Source organism: Dermacentor variabilis, chromosome 1, assembly GCF_050947875.1.
Source record: "Dermacentor variabilis isolate Ectoservices chromosome 1, ASM5094787v1, whole genome shotgun sequence".
NCBI lineage: Eukaryota > Metazoa > Arthropoda > Arachnida > Ixodida > Ixodidae > Dermacentor > Dermacentor variabilis.
In genome coordinates this window covers 226,204,339-226,226,110 of record NC_134568.1, presented here as the reverse complement: position 1 = coordinate 226,226,110, position 21,772 = coordinate 226,204,339, and the positions used below count along the sequence as shown (strand labels likewise).

Genomic DNA, 21,772 nt, shown 5'->3' with positions numbered 1-21,772 from the left:
ACCGTGTGTGGGAACAACTTGAATATCGTTTAGATGTGTGTAGGGCAACTAATGGAGGCCACATCGAACTGCACAGAACAGGTATGAAACATGGAGCATTTTCCTTTTAACTGGTGAAGATCCCACATTTATATCTTGTTTCGTTAATTTCCTGTGACCGGTCAAAAGTGCACAATGACTTTACGGACACACTGTACTTTCCATGCGCAAATCGGGACAACTGAATAGACGAAACAGAGCGCTACCTTGTCTATTCGATTGTCTTATCTTTGCGCTGGAATATAACACTTTATAGGGCTCTGCGATCGTGTATAGGAGTGCGAAAATGCGCTACATTAAGGTGAATCGCAGTAACGCGCCGGACGGCGGTATGTCAAGGAGGAGACGTCGACGCCGGCACGTTTGCGTTAAGCGGCTAAATAACGCACCGCACCGAAATGAGACGAGGCGACCTTTACGTCCGCAGCTCGCTCCTGCTGCTTTGTTTTGTTTTTCAAGCTACAAACATCGTGTGAAGCTACCTAAATGCCGGCGACGTCAAGGCATAGTTAAGAAAGCTAGTAAAGCGAGCAATAAGGTCATGTCGTTGCGACTTATATGTGACACGTGTCACACGAAACGCCGCCATGGATCAGCGCGCCAAGGCAAACCATATATATATATATATATATATATATATATATATATATATATATATATATATATATATATATATATATATATATGTAAACGAGAAGAGAGGGGGTTAACCGAGGGTCCCGATTGTTATGTCATGTCATGAGAAGCCAACAAACACTGACACCAAGGACGACATAGGGGAAATTACTTGTGCTTAATAAATGAAATAACGAAACGATTAATTAATGGAAATTAACGTGGATGAAAAAACAACTTGCCGCAGGTGGGAACCGAACCCACAACCTTCGCATTTCGCGTGCGATGCTCTACCAATTGTTCGAGGGTTCTACTTGGACACATAAATACCCAAGAAAGTGGATGGGGAAACAGCGCCGCGGCAGCTCAATTGGAAGAGCATCGCACGCGAAAAGCGAAGGTTGTGGGTTCGGTTCCCACCTGCGGCAAGTTGTTTTTTCATCCACTTTAATTTCCATTAATTAATCGTTTCGTTATTTCATTTATTAAGCACAAGTAATTTCCTCTATGTTGTCTTCTCATGATATATATATATATATATATATATATATATATATATATATATATATATATATATATATATATATATATATGGGTTGCGTTGTTCTGTGCAGCTAGCGTTAACTACGCGCACGAATTCATAATTTCTGGACCTGTTTAATAGCGTTCATAAATGACTATATAACGCACTGAAATTGCAGTATATTTTGCGGAAAAGCTCTGAGATTTCCCATTCCATCTGATTGTGCTTGAATGTCGACCTAATGAAAAGAGAAATGCAAAATGTAATGTTGAAGGAGGGGCCGGATTAAAGGAAAACATCGGCAGTTAATAGAGAGGGAGGGAGCGTTCGATTAATAGGCGCCCCTTGGTTACATTTTGCTACAAGAAACAAACAGCAATGCACTTGTCCTTCAATCTTCCGCGAATGCTTCGAGTCTGATAAGGCTCCCTATACCTCCTACTTACAGAGATGGGGGGGGGGGGGGTGGAGGTCTCGGTAATGCAGTGCCCTAATCCTTACTCGAATATCCCCGACGTCCCTAACACGGCCGAGACTACAGGGACTAGAAATGGAAGTATATGGCAGAGCTTCGGCGCGCTATATACGAACGGACCACCCCCGTGTACTATAATAGTACTGACACCTTCGGAAGTTTAATATCTCACAGTGCACCGAGGCCGCGCGAGCTTGCTTTCCGTTTCTGGGGCGAAAGCTTGGCGCACGCACTGCGTGTTCGTACGCGCTCGGTCGCTGAATTGACCGTACGGGCCCGCGCACACAATAGCGCCGCGCGGTCGTCGACACGAAACGAGAGTGCGATAGAGACCCGCAGTTTCAATCGGCCGTTTAGACGGGCTACGCGGCGGCGCAGCCACAAAAGAGGGGGGGGGGGGGGCTACACATATAGTTTCGCTCGGCTCCAAATGCGCCGGCGCTATTTGCGGGGCCGCACACACGCGCGATATTATTCCCGTTCCACGGCCGAGTGGCCCCGCGGTCGTGGCGGCCACCCTTCTTCGCGGCTCACACGCGCAGAAACCGGCCGCGGTCCGACCTGTTGCAGTGCACGCGTCCGCCGTGCACGCGTTGGTGGGCACGCAGTGCACGAGGTCAGCGAGCGCGTCTCGCTCGGGCGACCCTGCAGTGCTCGGCGGGGAGCCCGGCGTGCACGGCCGCTGCTCCCGCGCCAGGACCGCGCTCACGAACACGGCCACAGCCGTGCAGCCATTTAGGGAACATTCTTTATTATTATTATTATTCTTGCGAGAATGCAGGTGCGCGACTCTCCGAACGAATAAAGAAATTTTCAGACAACGCAATGAGGTCATGGCTCTTCTCATCTGCCGTGTTTCCTGTCCGCGGAATACCTCGGCCATCTCCGTGATAAACATTTTGTCTCGAGGCGCTGTTTCGTTCGTTTTTGTTCGCGTCTTCTCAACGTGATTCAGTCATCTTGCGCACGTCACGGTGCCGATATGGTTGCTACATTTTAAGAGACAATGGGGTGGAAAGGGGGGAGCGATTTTTTTTTCTTTCTGATTCGCTAACTTTTCGGAGGTTAGTCATACTTGCAAGAAAAAGAAAAGAAAAAAAAAAGCTGGAGAAGGTAGGAGTCGAAATGCGGCTACGCAGTCGTTCATGATAACACGAATGAGGGAGGCGTCCCGCCCATTCTGTTTCCGTTCCACGTGTCACTTTGTCTGGGACCACCCAGGCTTGGAGGACGCCTGCTGGCAACACGTGTAACCTGCAAAGGTACCCGGAGCTTGTGATCCTTTGCAGGAGACCGGCATCCATCACGAGTTATAAACTTTATGCCAATCATTCTCTTCCTCCAATAGGCCTAAGCGCCATCATCGACCAATAAAATTCATTCCATGTATGTATCCACATCTCGGTATAGAAGGCCGAAGCAAAAAAGAAGAAAAAAAAAGGCCCGACTCTGATGTCCTCGTGTTTCGCCGGTCTGCACGAGTCTGTACCAACTCTTGTGCGGGCGGTATATGTATACCTTGAGGGCGGCGGCTTGGGGCAGGGGCGCGCATGCGCAGTGCATCTGCTGCGCGCGCAGGTGCACCACGAGCACGACGACCACGCCGACGACGATGCTGATGGCGACCAGGGCGCTGGCGAGCACCACGCTCACCTTCAGCCGCTCCGAGCCCGGACGCTGGTAGGCCTGCGCACAGCACATCACGTCAAGGGGGTGCAACTCAGGGGCACATTTTATGCGCCAATTATCATGTGCGCACCAGGTGTGTGTGTGGGGGGGCGTGCGTGCGTGCGTGCGTGCCAGGCAGACATATGCAAGAAGCCACAGAAAAGCTCACCACATTGTTCCATCTGTGACAGCAAAACACTGGAAACCTCATTGTCATATACTGTCATTTGACTACTTGTCTATCCTGCTAAGAAACGCTGGTCTAGTTTCTGAGAAAAGCAGATAAATAAAATTAGAATAAAGACAGGAACAGCGCAGCACAGGACGAGCGAGTAAAGAGCACAGGACAGTAGTGCACAGGATCACTGTCCTGCGTTGCGCTGTTCCTCTTCTTATTCTATGGTGAACCAACCAGCCCCATTGAACACGCTGCTAACGTCCAGATAAATAAGTCTTCACAAACCACCCCTAATTCGGCAATAACTAGCACAACATTTGTATGTATACATCAAATCTAGAAACTGACGGCCCGAATGTTCAGCGGGCAGCGAGCCACAAGTAGACCCAATAGCTGCGTGCAGCTCACAAGCGCAGTTTCAGCCATCGCTGCCCAAGGCCGTCCATTCTTAGGGGAACCATTTAAGAACTATTTAGTTTTGTTGGGGGAAAATATATATTTGAGAAGTCCCTAATGACTATTCATCAAGCATTGTTCTGCGGACCTTCTTTCCAAATTGAAGCTGCTACACGAGCGGTTGAATGCTAATGAATCGTTCTCCCCTGAGAGTTGACAACTCTGCACACCCACTTGTGTAAACAATTCTACTGTATATGCACTAAATCATGCGCTATTTTATGTATACGCACTTTAGTGCACCCTTCTTTATGCACGCTACATTTGTAAGCATATACGCCCTCTGGTACGCCCTTCTATCACGCCCACTCAGTACAGGCAATATCGAGAGCTCGCGCAGACACTTGTCCTTGATGCGTGGGAGACGGGAAATTATAGACGGGCGACAAGGCCTTGTCCAATTTACTTTTCAGTGCACGATGGAACTCGACGATCTTTCTTTCTTCAAATACAGTGTGCCCGAAAGACACCCAGGCACTTCAGAAACGTGCCTTGTATATGGTCGCGAGTTGCAAAAGAACAGACCCCTCTACATATATGACGTCATTATGGTGTTACCAGCAGACACGCAGACATCCATATTCCGCCCCCCTCCTCCCCCTGTTTTTTTTTTTCTAGAAAACATGGTCATCGGCCTTGCCATTCTAAATGCCCCAGTTCTCGTCACACCACCGGGGTTAAGCAGTATTGCGCTTGGTAGCAGTGCTTGGGAAAGAACTCAAGTGAGAATGTTGATGGCTTCCCTTCTATCAAGAAACAGTTCACGGTGTCCCCCCTGCCAGTGGTGTCCTCCTTCCATGAAACACGCCCTGTTATTTCTCGCATTAATCGTTCTTCCGGCATATAGGTCCATTCGGACTCGTCTTAAGAGGAAGCTTGAGCTCGGGGCGAACTCGTATTTCCCTATTCAAATGCGCACGAAACGCTTAAATCCTCTTATTATACGGCCACTGAATGGATATTAATTAAATTTATTGCAGTTAGTAGAGAAAGGTCAGTTTTACCTACTGTAGGAAGCAGAATTTTTATGGGCCTATATATGATCACAAAATGACAAAAAAATTGGTAAGTTGAAGTAAGAAACTTGAAGTAAGCAGTTTAGAACTCCGTAACTGAAAAAGAAAGAAATAAAGAAAGAAAGGGAAAAAAAGGGAAGAGAAAAGTGCAGAAACAGGTATCACAACTCTGTATATAAACTATGTCTGTCATATCGTATATAGCGGACAAATACGTACTAGTTTACAGCTTACGCGAAACCGCAAAATTGTGTATGCGAGTTTTGTGAAAGTCATATCCACAAATTAGTGGCAGGGTTCCCAGTGGTGTATGATGTATAAATTTTATACCAATTATTAGATTTCCCACTTCATGCCGTATACAGCACTTGTGATGCCGTTTTTATTGCTAAAGTACAGAACTGTAAATGTTTTTCATCTTTCGGCAATAGCTACAAAATATCTGATGGCCTAATGAATAATTTGTTCACAACGGTCAGGGTGTTTTTTTTTCTTCTTCATGTTTCTCTTTCAAATGCAACAAACACCATCAAAACTGATTTTAGCCACGCCGGTACAACACGACCTCTCCGTTCCCGCACAATTTAGATGGGAGTTTCAGATTTTGAACCAGCGCATGCTTTCTAGGGCGAAAGCGAGTGGCTGCGCCGTCGCCATGCGACCGCCAACCGTGCTGCGCAGCTGCGAAGACGTTCGCAAAAGCAAAGCGCAAGGATGACGCATTCATCGTGCGAACTCGATCAACGGCACGACCGACGGTTGGTGCGGGGAAGCAGATGCGCTCACATCCACTCCCTTTATTTGCCCGCACAGCTGTGAACATTCCAGGAAAAATGGGGGTGGATAATGGTTGCTTTATTTATCCCAGCGGCACCGTCCTGATAGTGGGGGTCGAGTACAATCCGTACTCGTGTCGTTTAAAAGTTAATAATACAAAGTTATGGGGTTTGACGTACCAAAACCACTTCTGATTATGAGGCACGCCGTATAGTGGAGGACTCCGGAAATTTCGACCACCTGGGGTTCTTTAACGTGCACCTAAATCCAAGTACACGGGTGTTTTCGCATTTCGCCCCCATCGAAATGCGGCCGCCGTGGCCGGGCGGGATTCGATTCCCGCGACCTTGTGCTCGGCAGCCTAACGCCATAGTCGTTTAAAAGTTATTCGCTGTTTCTGCTTCTGCGTTTGATGGTGTCTGTGCTTGCGACCTTTTGTTTTTCGTTTAGTGCGCCGCACTTTTGTCAGCGATACATGTACATCGCTGAAGTCAGCATGAAACGTTTTGGTTATTCTTCCTATTTTATTCTTCTTGTTGAGCTTCAATGTTTCAGCTCCAATTTTCGGATGGCCGAATTCAGAAAGTTTTTCGTTCGTAAGAGCTATTTGCCATTGGCCGGTCGCTTTTGCTTGAGATATGTCCAACATCACGATTGGCTGGTATCTGCGCTTACGATCAGTTCTTGCTTGATAATGCTTTATCTGTGAATACGGGCCCGTATTTCCTATTTATCTGTAAGCAATAAAAAAAACAGTAACAAAACGACACATTCCATTTTGTTTCATCCGAGATTGCAAAAAGCATAAAACCATCTTGCAGCACTGTGAGTCCGGTAGTCTCCGCAAAATAGTCATTTTTTTTTTATATCGCGACACCTGGAAGCGAATTATCGCCTGTAGTGCGCAGCATATGACGCAGTTCCCTCGGCAACAAGTGAAGGGTGGAAATTTAGGCTGATAAAGGCCGATAAGGCGCAATAAATAAAGCCACAAGAACGTCTGAAGCCCCATGCACGAAGGTCAGACAAAAATACATGAAGTATCCACCATTCCCAATCGCAGTGCCACATTTCTCTCCAGTGACTCAGTAAAAGAACTCTATGGTTTACCCATGACCTACTTGGGTTGCGACTTTTGCATTATATGTTTTCTTAAATTTTCTTCGAAGCAATGTTCCCTTCAAGCGCTAAGGTTACATATATATAATCTAAGAAAACGACTCACTATCAGTAGTACTTAGGCAAATAACGACGTCTCAAACGCGTCATATACACATTAAAACACTTATGATATAATTTGTCTAATATTTACTAATATGGACCAAGTGTGTTGGCGAAAAAGATTTGAGCTGGTTTACTTTCATTTCTATTTATTTATTTATTTATTTATTTATTTATTTATTTATTTATTTATTTATCTGAAGTATGATGATTTGAACAAGACAAATTTCTGAGGTGTCCTACTGTTTCCGCAACAACAACTGAGAGTTCCTTAATTATTCCTGAGAGTTCAGGCGTGGAGTCCACATATATAGATGCAATAAAACCCACTGAAATTTTCAGTATTCCTAACTACTGTCTTGCTGTGGTGTTTTTTGATGATGCCGAAGGATGCAGAAAATATGTTTAACCCAATTTTCTACGGGCAGAACTAGTGCTTGGATGTATTGGATGCATTCTGCAGAAGGTATACGCATGCTGCTCAAAATGAGCTAGCGGCAAGCGAAATGGTTTACTTCACACTGCGGGGCCGCTCGGCACAAACTAGACCTCATGTATCCCCAACGGTGTAAGCAGACGAGTGTCCACGAACTTACGGAGAATTCAGACTTCTCAGGAGGGTGTCACCATTGGAACGCGTTTGCTGCGCACTTTGCGAACGCGAGCTAAATGAGGCAACAATTTCACACAGCACGCGCGCAGGTAGCATCGCTCGCGTCGACATTTACTCCCCCCCCCCTTATTTTTTTCCTCGTTAAAAAAGAAAGAAAAGAAAAAGCTGTGCGGAAGCTTTCAATGTCGCCCGCTTATTTTAGCGAGTAACAGACAGAAGAGCAATTCGCGAAAGTGCGTTCAAACGAGACGCTCTACTTTCAGCTATAGTTTTGCACCGCAACTAACCAGCTTTAATTAATGATTAATGTCTCGGCTAATGCGTGCCAAAGCAACGATCTGATTGTAAGGCATGCCGTAGTGGGGGACTCCGAATGAATTTTGACCACCTGGGTTTCTTTAACGTGTACTAAATCAAAGTACACGAGCGGTTTCTTTCTCTCTTTTTTTTTTGCATTTCGTACCTGTCCCTATGCGCCCATCGCGGCCGGGATCGAACCAGCGACCTCAGGCTCAGCAGCGCAACGCCATAGCCACGGGGATAAGGCAGACTAAGCAGCCCCCCCTTTTTTTTTCTTTTAATCCCCCCCGATGCGAAATGCGGCCACAATGGTACCCACCAAGAGCTGTGCGAATAAAAAAAAAAGTTTTTTTCTCTTATTAGAAAACACACAAGAAGAACGCATTTCTTGTATTTAGACAAAAACAAAACTCGCCCTTTTTCACGGGCAAAATCGTTAGTCGGATGGTGGAGCCGGAAATTTTCTGGGGAATACAAGCACGGCGGGGATGCCCGCACTTGCCGCGCGAGATACAACGACGGCATTGCATATTTATATAGTAAAGGAATGGTAACTTCGTCCGGTTGGTGCACGCTGAAGTTAGAGCAACAGCGCATGCATGGGGCAGGACGTACAGAATTAGGAAACGATGAATTTAGGTGGATTTCGTGCGCAGCGATTTTCGACGAGGAATTGAAGTTAAATTAGAGCGTAAATTGTCGCGTTAACGTCGGCGTTGTGTATACCGCAGACGTTCGCGTGCTACGTATATAGGCATTGATTACATATTTGCAGGTCTCATCTCCGCGCCCCATCCCCTTCCCTACCCTTTCCCCTCCCCACCCCCACCCCACACATTTTACAAGCGCAAAAACTTACATGAGCGAGTAGTCATAAAATAGGGCTTTCGAACTGATGCGTCCAGCGGGAAAGCATCTGTATCTCTGAGGAGGACGGCACGTAAGTGCGTGTTTTCTGGCGTGCAATGGTGGCGAAGGACGCAGCCTACCGGAACTGTGTCGATATTACTAAATATACCGATGACAATGGGATGCGTAACGTCGAATTACCAGCCCAACGAACTTAGATGCGACTATTAGAAGGACGGACTAATAGACGAGTTGTCGTACCACCAGGAAGTTGCAGCGCAGCAAAACAAGGACACAGAAGAACAGAGAAGAAACAAGGACGACCACAATCCCGCGAGTTGTATCATCATCTTCTCACTGTGTCCCTCCAACGAGTATGCGCAGTCAGTAAAGGAAGACCAACGAGTCAACACCAATATAGCCTGTATATACCGTCGTTCTCGTTAATGAGTCTCTGTGCAACTGAAGGTACTTATTTGTTACGCCGTCCTCCCGCTCACCGCACTAAGCACGTAACCGCTTAGTGCAGAAGTGCGTGCAAGCGGTGCAGAGAAGGCGTAGTTTCCAAGCGGGAGGAGTCGAGCGCGATTCCGTAAGAGCTTGTCTATAAAAGGTCGCTCGGAATTCCATCCTTGGACACTGACCATGGAAGCGGCCCCCGACTTGGACGCTCACTCCACCACCAAGGCGCGCACCGGGAAGCGTGCCAAATCGCTCAGCCCGCGAGAGGCTACCGGACCCGCCGCACGGGAAAACATCCCGGCACCCATGCATCGGCCTCCGCGCTGTGTGTGTCAAAGCAACGCTGCGGCGGCGGTGCCTACGCAATTACCAGCGAGGCACACTGCAATCAAGGGAGCCGTGCGAGCGCCCGGTTATTGCAGTTTCGGCGAGGACGGTCGTGACGAGGCGCTATGCTCTCCGAGAGACACGCAGTATAAGCGCCCCCTTGGCTGCAGACATTGGGCAAACAGCGGAGAAAGGCGCCACCGCCGTAGACGCGCAGCTAACGCCTACGTGGCGTAATAAACAGTCGTTGGCGGTTCATTTCCTGTCGATGACGCGCGGATACGATAAAGGAGACTTGGAGAAGCTCATATACAGTATGTGCTATAGCGCCTCCGTAAAAGGTCCTGTGAGGCCGGTGATATATATCGAGGCAGGCGCGAGAAAGTGCATCGGCGCTATAGCGCGCGGTCGATGGCGGCCCGTGGTCCGACTGGACTTGTCCGCCGCCGCCGCCGCAGGCTATTGAGTCACGGCCCCGTTGTCCCGGCCCTCGCAACTCGCTTTGATGGCCGGCTGACCCCCTTCTCGCAAAAATAACCCTCGTCACCACGCCCGGCTGCAGCCGACAGCGCAAACAATGGTCCTCAGCTAGCGGAGAACAATCGGCCCACATTGGCGCAGGCTTCACCACTTCCTATATATTTTTTTTTTTTTGCGGCAACACGGCGCACTGCGCACGTGCCCATTATAATTCGCTTATGTTTCTTTTCTTCCCCAATACCGCGGGGTTGGAAAATAAAAATTATAGTAAAATACTCCGTCGCGGTGGTAGATTGCGCCGGCGGTTGCATCGCGTTCTTCCAGCCCGCCAGTTTCCTGCTGGTCTAGATGTTACTCCAGCCGCAAAGAGACCGAGCCAGATGCGTATTTTTCTTTTTATCCTGCCTAACGAAATAGAGGGAGGCAAGAAAAAGAGAAAGAACGTCTGGGGGCCAGGCGTAGGCTTTCTCGGCCGGCCTCGTCCGCTCCGGCGAGAGCCGCTGGACCGAAGACCCCAAGGCCGCCTCTGCATAGCCCGTCGCGGGGCGGTCAGCGGCGGGAACCCTTTCTCGTCGGCTGCATAGCCGCGCCATGAACTGCGGGCACGCATAGCCCATTGCCACTCTTTCCGCACGGCCACCACTTTGCTGGGCTCAGCCAAGATACTATATTTAGCCCCGACAGGCCACCAGGCCGGAACGTCGCGCGGGTCGCGGCAATGAGCCTCTCGTGTGGGCTTCGTCCCCCACGCGCGGTGTCTTGCATATGGCGCTCCATTTCTGCGCACGAGGTCGCCTGTTCGATTTCCGGCGCTCATGACGGGCGACGCAGAGTGCTACATGCGACGCGACTGAAAGGTGATTACTCGGTCCGTTGGGGTCGGCTGGAAACTTGGATACTGGTTCTTGACTAGTCGTATCGCCTCTAGTGACCTCTACCGGTCTAAATTAATCGGATGCCTCCACTAGATTATATCGACTATAAGTAGCACCCCAACGACAAGAGACTTAACGCTGGAAATACAGAAATACAATCAATCAATCAATCAATCAATCAATCAATCAATCAATCAATCAATCAATCAATCATTGATTCAGTCAGTCAGCCATGCAGTCAGTTTCTGGAGCCGGGTTCCCTCGCTGGAAGTGCTTTATACACGTTCATGGGGGACGCTGTGCAATCGAGGCCTCTGAATTGATTTGGACGATACGGTGCTATTTACGTGCAACGAAATCTGTTCGGCGGAGAGTGCTATATGGAGGCAAGGCAGGCTGCGATCGGGTGATGCTTCGCGGAAGTGGCTTCCGGCCCACTAAGGTCCTGCACGTATGCACGCCTCGACGCATGCGAAGATAGCTCGTTTGTAATGCACTGCTGGCAACGATTTTTTCTTTGCTCGTGTTTAATCTCGTCGTCAGCCTGGTTTCACGCACATATATATATATATATATATATATATATATATATATATATAACACTGCGAGAGTTCGCAGACACGCTGTCTGTGTAGATCGCAGCGTCGGATTCTCGGCATCACTGGTGGGACTATCCAGCGGGCTATTACGTGACGCGCGTACGATATTTGAACACACCCGTTCTGCATACACTCATTTCGTTTATCGCATATTATAATCTGTTTCAATCTCAGGCACGTGCTACAACTTCTGTCTTCGAACCAATCGTAATCTGATTTCGCAAAGTTGCCTCGCGCCGACATCCCGAGTGCCTGCAGCCGCATCCGTACCACCCGGATTGACTGGCGATTCATCGGCGGTTTAACTTCCCAACGCAAGACGCGTGATGTCGAAGTTGAAGGTTTCAGGTATTTTTTTTTGTTTATTGCTCAAGGTTTAAAACGTATACAAAGAAACCTAAATACATGGGCGTTCTTTGCAAACCGCCTTTGTACTGGAATGCTCTCACCGCGGAGGGGATGTCCGGTTTCACGGATACCACATGTCTGACATCAGCAAGCACGCTCTCACTCTCTGACAGCATAATAAACTAGCGCAGCAGCAGGGGATTACACCGCAATTAGTTATCATCAGACCACACGCGACCTCAAGAAACACTGCAGTCACAGGAACGGTGTACAAAAAAACCTCCCAAAGGTACACCTGAATCTACAGATCGCAAGAGAGAGAGAGAGAGAGAGAGAGAGGGAAGGAAGGAAAAAGTGGAGAACGAAAGGCAGGGGGGTTAACCAGTTTAGCTTAACTGGTTTGCTACCCTAGAATAGACATGTTTATCACGTGAATGTACCTTTGGAGAGGCGTCACAGCCTTTGTGCAGACCTGCTGCGCTATGAAGAATGACTGGAGCACTGGAGCGTGAAAGCCTTTCCCGCTTCGGGGTGGCCCTTCGTGATCACGCAAGGCGAGACTTCACCGCTCGCCCATTGCGTTACTCCTTGACAGTATTGCACTTCTGCACACGTTCGCTTGACAACCCTGACCACGCAATACAACCTTATTCCGCGCTCAGTGTGAAGTCCTCTGTACATCTTTAAGGCTGTTGAAAGTTTGTGGCGTCTGTCGCAGCTATCGTCATCATGTTTCCTTGGCGCAAGATGAAAATGGCAGAAAACGACATTTGTCCCCCCGTTCGAGGTCCGCGATGTGTGAGATGTCGTTCCATCACAGTCGTTGTCGAGCCAGCTACCACTGTCTTTATAGTTTATCTTATAGGCCCGTACTCTGGATGTGTTGAGATCACGCATCCCGATACTGGGCGTTGTAAGCGTGAGCCTGACAGCGACCACAAGGTACCGCGCTCGCCTCGCTGTCGTCCCGACAATGTAGAAACACTATAATCGCACGTCTGCTACGGTGCAAATAAGACGCCGAGCCGAAGTGTTGAATGGCACGGCTATGACCGCGAGGTCTGCGACGACACGAAACGGCCCCTGCGACTGCTTCCAGGGCGGTTGCGCTCTTCTAACGCTGGCGCTGCGATCGAGTCTCGTGGTGCGATTGTCGTGTCACTCCTTTTGTTCCGCGCGTTTAATTACCGACAGGTTGCTGCGCTTTGTAAGAGCCGCCGAGCGGTCGTTGAACCTGTGACGTTCTTTTATTCGCGCGAAGAGAGTGTGACGGGTCGTGTGTACCCAGCGCGATGTATACACGAGACTCATTGACCCAATTTGGTGCCCCTCTCCCTGTGCTGCGGCTGAGAAGATCGTGTACTTTCGTCGCTAATTCAGCAAGCGCAATATGCAGTGCCGCGGGAAGAGAGTTGTCCGATTCGAAGCGCACTGCGCATGCTGGAGAGATGTATGCTGCACGCATTTTCGTTGTTTTCTTGTTTTTAAATGCGGGCGGCGGTTAAATATTAGCAGGCCAACCACTGAGACGTGCTAACTCATGACGTCAGATAAGAAAAGAGGGACCGTGCAGCGTGAATTGGCTAGTCTTATTGAGAGAAGCAGACGAACGACAGCAAGGCGAAGGAGCTATATAATCAAAAGTTGGACATTTGAATGCATGCACGGGCACGCAACTATACTCCATGAAAGCACGTGCTCGGCTCTAATTTATTCCACAGCCTTTGAGCACGGGAAACTTCTGTACGCGGGTCACTAAAGAATAATATCGAAGCACGGGGCGCCTGAGAGAAACTGCTCGTCGAGCTTCGAAAGTCCCGTATAGCGAATATGTATAGATACCGCACGGCGTGCGCAATGCTCGCGTACGCTCGTCGTGCGCACGCAACAGGGAGCTTTAGATTAGGGGACGCAAGCGGCTTGCGTCCCCTAATCGAAACTCTCCGGTATACTCGGAATAAATGCGTGCACTCTCGTGGAAAGTATACGAGGCCTGCTCGGACGACCACCAGCGCGCATCGAAACGCATTGCCAAACTTCGGCGCTGCGCGTATAGAGCATGTTAGTTACTTTATGCACACAACCAGACGAATGCTTAATACTTTCGAAGTACTTCAGCCCATTAGTGCTATCGCAAGACAACTTAGAAGCGGTCATACATATATATATATATATATCAGTGGAAAATGCGTGGACGGCAACATCAACACCGTTCGTGTTGCTGTCCGCGCATTCGCTGTGCGCCGTGGACTACAGCACCAAAAAGGCCGCGCCGTCTGCCGACCGGCCGACAGGGAATGCACGACGCCCTTCATGGTTCAATACCGGGGCAGACTGCTATCACTGCAGCCGCGCGGGGCGCCCGAGACCCGTTAGGCCAAGCAGGACGTCTGGGGCGGCGCGGAAGGCGGCGGGCGCGGATCGTCGCCGATTTCGGGCCGCGTTTTTTATCGCCAGTCCTTCCTTTTCCCAGACAGGCGCACATGCGTGAGCGCTCTCGACGAGCTAGTGCACCCCGGCGATCGCCGCGCGCCTTCCAGAATATGCTGAAACGTTATCGAGGCGGAAGAAGATTATTGTGCTCCATCCTCCTTCCTAACACGGTAGAAACTGGTTAGTGCCGAGGAACAGAGCGGCCCCGAAGAAGTAGGTCCGCCCGGGTGCGCACAACGCGCGGGATCCTGGAAAGTGGAGCGTCTGCACGCACAATACAGCAAGCGCGAACCAGACCCCCCCCCCCCCCCTTTATTTGCTAGCTTTCCTTTTCTTTTTTTACCTGTACATTTTGCCACGCTCCTCTTTTCCGGTTTTTTTTTTTTTTTAAGACAGAGGGGGAAAAGAAAAGGCGCCAGAGCTTCAGTGTAGCGACGTCCGTAAGCGAAGCTGCTGTGCCGTCTCTGATGGTCTTCTGTTGTTACCATTGTTTAAATTAATTAAATTGTGGGGTTACACGTGCCAAAACCACGGTTTGATTATGAGGCACACCGTAGAGAGCGACTCCGTATTCATTTTAACCACCTGGCGTTCTTTATCGTGCACCCAGTGCACGGTACACAGGCGTTTCTTGCATTTCACTCCCATCGAAATGCAGTGCTATTGTTCGTCTACTGCTACGTATATACGTAGCTTGTTCGTTTCGTGAGGCTTGTGTTTGGCGCTCAAGATAACCCTTGGCACAAAAAAAAATAGGCATCCAGCAATTACTACTACTATACTACCACTACAACAACAATAACAACACCTACTACTACTACTGCTACTGCTACTAGTAGTAGTAGTAGTAGTAGTGGTGGTAGTAGTAGTTGGCAATAGAAGTAGTTGCAGTAAAAATACCAATAAACTGTTTTCCAGATCTAGTTAAATACCGTACCCCGTTAGCATGAGCTTACGGTTGTAGCTAAGTACTCCCTACAACGAACGAAGTGCCTGTTCTCTTCATTTGCGCAATGCAGATGATTTCTCATGCGAAAGAAAGCTAGGCCTTACCAAAATTTTATTGTTATGAGCGACCTCGGCGTAGAGAGCCCCGTCACAGCTTGAGAATTCCTCAACTGCAGACGCCAGAAGTTGTTAAGGGCGGCTCTTTTCGGTCGTTTTTTCTTCTTTCTTCCTTACTTTATTCACCTTTCCTTTCTTTCGTTCTTTCTCTCGTTCTCATCATATTTTCTTCAGTATAATTCCACTGAAGAGGCAAACGTGGCTAGATATAACATCTACTTCATACTTAATTATTCAGAAAACTGTGCCGTTCGGCTGGAAAGCTGTGTTTGATGCACCTGCTTAGGTCGAGTTCTCCTTAATATGTATACAGGGTGTCCCACGTAACTTGAGCAAAACTTTAAAGATATGCAAATACCACGTGACTGGACAGAACCAAGGTAATGTTTGCCGTCGCTTGGAGATACTCCGATTATTTTTTGCGTTCCGCCTAATTACATAATTAGTCTTAATTAAATAATAAACTTATCAAATATTATAGTTAGATGAAAAATGTCAACGAGGAAATTGTAGAGCAACATGAAAAACTCCCGATACAGCTTTCTGTTGCTTAATGCGTGCTACATAAAAGTGTTTTTCTAAACATGAAGGAAGCCCGAGAATACACGAAAAATTGCCGCGCGACTGGCCGCTCGAGGTACATTGTTCTATATATAAATAACTATATATACCTGCACTATATATAAAGTGTTCCTCGTCTTTATTAGTTCTCATTGATGGCAGTATACGTGTTTCCGACCCGTCGTGGTTGCTTTGTGGCCATGGTGTTGGGCTGCTAAGCACGAGGTCGCGGGATCAAATCCCGGCTACGGCGGCCGCATTTCGGTGCGGGTGAAATGCGAAAACACCCGCGTACTTACATGTAGGTGCACGTTAAAGAATCCCAGGAGGTGCAAATTATTCCGGAGTCTCTCACTACGACGTGCCTCACAATCAGATTGTGGTTTTGGCACGTAAAACCCCATAATTTTTATTCGTGTTTCCTCTCACTGGACACTGATGTTCAAATATACTCTTGTAATGTTCGTGTCACCTGAAGAATTATCATCATCTTTTTTCCGCAGGAAACGCCGCCAGGTAAGAAAACAACGTCATTTGTCCTAGTTCACCGCGCGGGTTCCTGACAAATTGCCCGAAGAAGACCGGCAAGTGGTTATGATGCCCCGGTCTCTGATGAATACTTTTCGAATGCTCTTGAATAACCTGCACACTCCGTCAGCGCGAAGTGCAATGCAAGTGCTGGGGGGATGCTCTCAATTCAGTACTTGCAAGTCTTGAGTAGGCGTCATGGTTCACCCGTAGCATTCTATTTGCACTGAAGTCAAAAAGGCTAGGGTTTCCTTTAACGATATACTGGCACGTACTGCAACGTACTGCTGACGACCAGCGGCTCCTTGGTCTTCACAGGTGACTTCAACGTACGTCACCAGCTATGGGGAAGCACCAAGGTTAGCTTCAGACAGCAGAATTACGGCAGCCCAATGTATCGGCGGGGCGCTTGCTCAATTGGACTTGACTGATTTCCAGGCGCTTTGCTGCGTGCACACACAGTGTTCCCTCTATCCCGCTTTACTCTTCCTGTTCCCCCTTTCCCTTTCCCCATTGTAGGGTAGCAAACCGGACGCTCGTCTGCTTGACCTCCCTGCCTTCTATCTCTCTCCCTCTCTGTCCCAAACCAGGACTCGATACAGGATCCGCTATGTGCGAGCTGTTGCGTCGTCGCCGTCCTGACGGCGTCGCCGCGTTCTCATCGTCGTCGTTTTTTGTCCTTCAGTGTCGTGGGGCATTAGGTGCTTTAGGTTGCATTTGAAAGGGCGCTAAAGAGAGACACTAACCCTCGTATTCTCAAGCGAACCTTGACTCGAAGCTCTCCCTCCCCTCGACCGAGTTGAGTACAGCGCCGCCCTCGATTGAAGAAATGGATACACTTCTTAGGAATTCTCGTGGATTGTAAAGGAAGCGCATTGAACACTTCTGTCAACAGTCGGCGCTTCCACCTACTTTCTTGAGTCGAGGTGCAGTGAGGAGCGTAGGAACAATCCAGAATACGGGGGTAGATTATACGTTGAACTGGTAACGTATTTAAAAAAAAAAAAAAACTCGTTTCCACTCAAGGACGGGGAGGGGGGTAATAAATTAGTATTGTTTAAGTTAAGGGTCAAACTTTCCCTTTCTTGAACTTCGTACCGAGCCCTCATGCAGAGTGAATTCATGTGTTTCAATGCATTTTCTCGTATTTTGATGGGCCATCTTGGCACAGGAAACATTCTCGCAAGCTTGCTAGGATGAGTCATTATAGAACGTGACTGTGTAGTCCTTATTAACTTATGAAGGATTAACTACACGCGATGAGGCTAGCTGTCAGAATATGTGACGTCGCTGTCAACTGGCGCAGGTAATAAGTGGCCCTAGTGCTTAGTGTAGGAGCGTAGTGTACTCGTCCCTTTTTTTTTTTTTAACCACGGCAGCAACATTTAGCACCACGAGGCCTCCACAAGAGTTCAAACAAATCAGCAAAAGAAATAAATATGACACGCAAATGCTTCTCGTACATGTGACACGGAGCGTCAAGATGATAAGTTTCCCGCGCATCCGTGGTCGAAGACATGCGGCGCTATTACGCATCTACAGACGTAAAACGGGTGTTGGGCAACAGGCGACCCCACCGCTGAAGCAATGCTTCGCGGAATACTCGTCGGGTTATTTCTTCATTTCTTTTTTTTTATTTGTTCACTCTGCCTCAATATACCGTTGCGGGAAGGAGCAATATCGCGCAGGAGATACGCGCAGCGTGTGCGGCGGCCGCAACACCTGGCGCCCCGTGGAACCCGTCCTGTCCTTGCGCGCGCGATGCATGACACGTCGGCACTCACTTGCACGAAACGGGGCGACGACGCGTGTACTGCTTCTCCTGCCGTCACCGTGCAGTCACACTCATTTATTCCCACGTAATTTGGGTCACCGTTTCTTTCTCTTTTAGTTTCGCCAGTGGTGGAAGAAAATGACGATTTGAGAGGGGTGCATCTGTAGGCGGGTGAAAAAAAAAAAAAACACAGATGCACTATGGGCGGAGAATGCAGGAACGGGGTGGAGAGAGAGAAAAAATAAAAAGGTTATCGGGCTCATATCTTCTTTATGCGCTTACGCCTGCTTGCGTTTTCTTTTCTTTCTTTTTTTAAGATTGCCGTTCCCGTAGGTCAAACTAAATGTCTTCGAGTCACTCTCATCCAAAGGTTAGGCAAAGAGCTCGCGTTGAACGCGCGGAATGCATCGCGCTATGATAGAGGTATTGCCTCTCGCCTACCTATAAGTGTCTCCCCTTGCTTTTTACTCTGGACTCGTCATTGAAAGCGTGCTCGATTGGAACCCGGAGCTAGCTCGAGGTCGCGGGTTCAATCCAGGCCGCGGCGGCCACATTTACGTACGGGCGAAAGGCAAGAAGGCTCGTGTACATAGAATTAGGTGCGCGTTAAATAACCTGAAGTTACTACTGCGTGCCTCAAAATCAAGATGGCTTTGGCAAGTAAAATGCAAGAATTCATTTCAGTTAGTGCTCGATTAGGTGGCCGTGCAGCGCATGCTGCACACGCGACACTTCGTCCATCGTGCGGTGCTATCATGCAGCCATGTTAAGTCTAACTCCCATGCGAAAACACCCGTGTGCTTAGATTTAGGTGCACGTTAAAGAACCCCAGGTGGTCAAAATTTCCGGAGTCCTCCACTACGGCGTGCCTCATAATCAGAAAGTGGTTTTGGCACGTAAAACCCCAAATATTATTAAGTCTAACTCCCCCCCACCCTTTTTCTTTCTCTCCATTTCTGTTGTTACTGATCAGCCCGGGATTGTGCAAACGAATTCCAGTGGTGTATTCCTTATTCGAAAGGAAAATACAAGAATGTTATGCAGAAAGCTTATAGAAGGATTACAGAAGATTATAAAGAAGAGAAGAGAGAGAAACGAAGAGGGAAAGGTAGGGAGGTTAACCAAGGACATGCCCAGTTGGCTACCCTACACTTGGGGAGGGGGAAAGGCGAAGAAGAGACAAGCAGAGAGAAGAAAAATAATGAAGAATAAGTCATTCACAAAGTCAGTCGCAAAGGAACCTCCACTGTCACAAGCGTGCATACAATCCAGTGTTTTTCACGAAGTGCAGAGGGGCTTTTGTGGCCTTTTGCATGCAAGAATGTATAGGCCATGCCATGGCCTCCATGGTCCAAGGATCTTTTCTTCCGAGAGCGCTCTATTATCTAGCAGGTTTAGTGTAGCCCCTAGAGTACGTCGTTGAGTATCAAAGTATGGACAGTGACACAGAAGGTGCTCTAGAGTCTCATCGCCCCCGCACAATGTGCACGCCGCACTGTTGGACGTTGCTATTAGGAATGAATACGAATTTCTAAATGCATCCCAACCACATGCGACACAGTAAACTTATTTCGCGACAAAAAAAGAGAGGGAGAGAGAGAGAAGATTAAATCAAGACTATGTACTGCATCTGAGTAGCACTGTTTGTGCTCAGGAGCAGCCACCATGCATGACACGCAAGTCGCATCGCTCTTTAAGCCAAACGCAAGAGATCACGCATTTCTGGCCTTAAAAAAAAAAAAAAAGGAACGTGCGTCCATATTTTTGTATTCTCGTGTTCCAGCACTATTGAATATCGCACAGGCAAAAATGTTATTAGGGTTGGTGCTTTGGAAAACTAGTAATTCGCGCTCATTGGACGAACCGGCATCACCTGCGCGCGGCTCCAGTAGGAGAGAACGTGATTTTCCAAGTGCGCTTGCGAAGTCGCAAATAACCGCGCCCGTACGCGTACACGAGACGAAGTTCATGCCCTCGAGGCTAGAATTACTCGCAAAATGTTCTTGGCGCACACCCTTACATTGGGACTTCTCTGGCGCAGGGCGTAGCTACATGATGAAAGAAAAAATTAACCATAATACCAACGCTTGAAGCGCCGGTACACTGGGCGAGCTGAACGTGTATATAGTGACTGGGACCATAGCGCTTAAGCGATGCAGATAAGAAAGGAACGGACGGTGGCGCTTGTGTACATTTATCAAATCAGCTACCCCAGAAGTCTGTATAGTATACTCCTGTATATAGTCAGCAGCTCACAAAACGACTATAACGTGGTTTAAGCATCGCTTGCCCCGTCTTTCTTTTTTTTTTTTTTATCATGTTCCGTTCGCCAACCTCTGCCTAACGATGGTATCATCACCATCATCACCATAGTCGTGTCCACAGCAGCACGGAGGCCGCTTCCAGATGGTGTATATCACTGTAAATTTAAAATATATATATATTACACCCGCAAGGGCGTTTTCGCGAGTCTACATATAGTATAACTCGCACCCTTACACCGACAGACGTAGACTTGTCGTTGGTGCCGTCATGTTATTCTTCTCGCTCGCTCGTTTTGCGCGCTGCTCGCTGTGTGGATAACAAAGGTCGCGAGACGGCCTTTCTAACGCGCTAGAATAACAACACCTGTGAAGCACGATGAGAGAAACACGCAGAGGTCGTGTACAAGAGGTTGCCGAAAGCAAGTGCTCAGGCCTTGCATTCCAAGGCCAGGAACAGCTAGAGGTAAACGGGGCGCATGGGCGGACACGCTTTCGATGGTCAGTCTTGTTTTCAAGCTTGTCGCCAGCGGTCGCCACGTCATCTTCGCTCCGGCGCCTGCAAACTGTAACGCCGCCAACGACGAAGCAACTGAGACCGAGTCTACCTGCTCGAAAATGCATTCAATAAGGACGACACCCGGAGGCATGCTTTCGTTCGTTCGTTCGTTCGTTCGTACAGCGGTAATGGCAACACCGCGAGTGGCATCGAGAGTGTCACGAGAGTGTCGTCGCAAGTCGACGCGATACCACGAATTTCCACAAAAGGCTATAAAGCGAAGCTACACGGGGTGATCATATCTAGGTTCTGCGTAATTATTAAAAATCGTTTGCGACAGATAGCATAATTCTTGTTCTTGAGCTGGGTTGTTCGAAGAGGCGGACATTACTGGCACGAGAAATCGAAACACATATATTATTAATTAACTTCGTAAATAATTACGGCACATATTGCAACTTACGAATTGTAGCCGGTGAGATCGCAAGACGTATCCACTGGAAATCAATTTCCAGGGGGACACCAGTTTCGAGATATTGTTTCCCAAAGTGCGGGACGAAATACATGGGCGTTCCAGTTAGTTTTGTGCTTCAATGCATAAAGGAGCGTTTTGTTAAGAAAAGTAAGCGGAACAACCGTGCATTTTTTACGGCGTGTTTGGGGGCGCATATCTCCAAACTGGTGTCGTTCTGTAAATTCATTCCAAGTGAAAATACGCCTTGCAAACTCACCGGCTACGATTTGTAAATTGCAATACGTGCCTAAAATAATTAATTAAGAAGTAACTTAGTGATATTTCCTTCATTAGATTAACATATGTTCAGATTTCT

At 48.2% G+C, this 21,772-nt stretch overlaps 1 protein-coding gene across 1 annotated transcript in view; it reads right to left on the bottom strand.

Annotated features, from left to right (window-relative positions):
• The window catches only part of LOC142557863 (uncharacterized), a 64,655-nt gene that overhangs the window by 30,387 nt on the left and 12,496 nt on the right, over positions 1 to 21,772 (bottom strand). Inside the window, exon 2 of the mRNA XM_075670081.1 lies at positions 3,171 to 3,338. Within this exon, the coding sequence (XP_075526196.1) occupies positions 3,171 to 3,338 (168 nt within the window). The remainder of the gene's footprint in view (positions 1 to 3,170; positions 3,339 to 21,772) is intronic.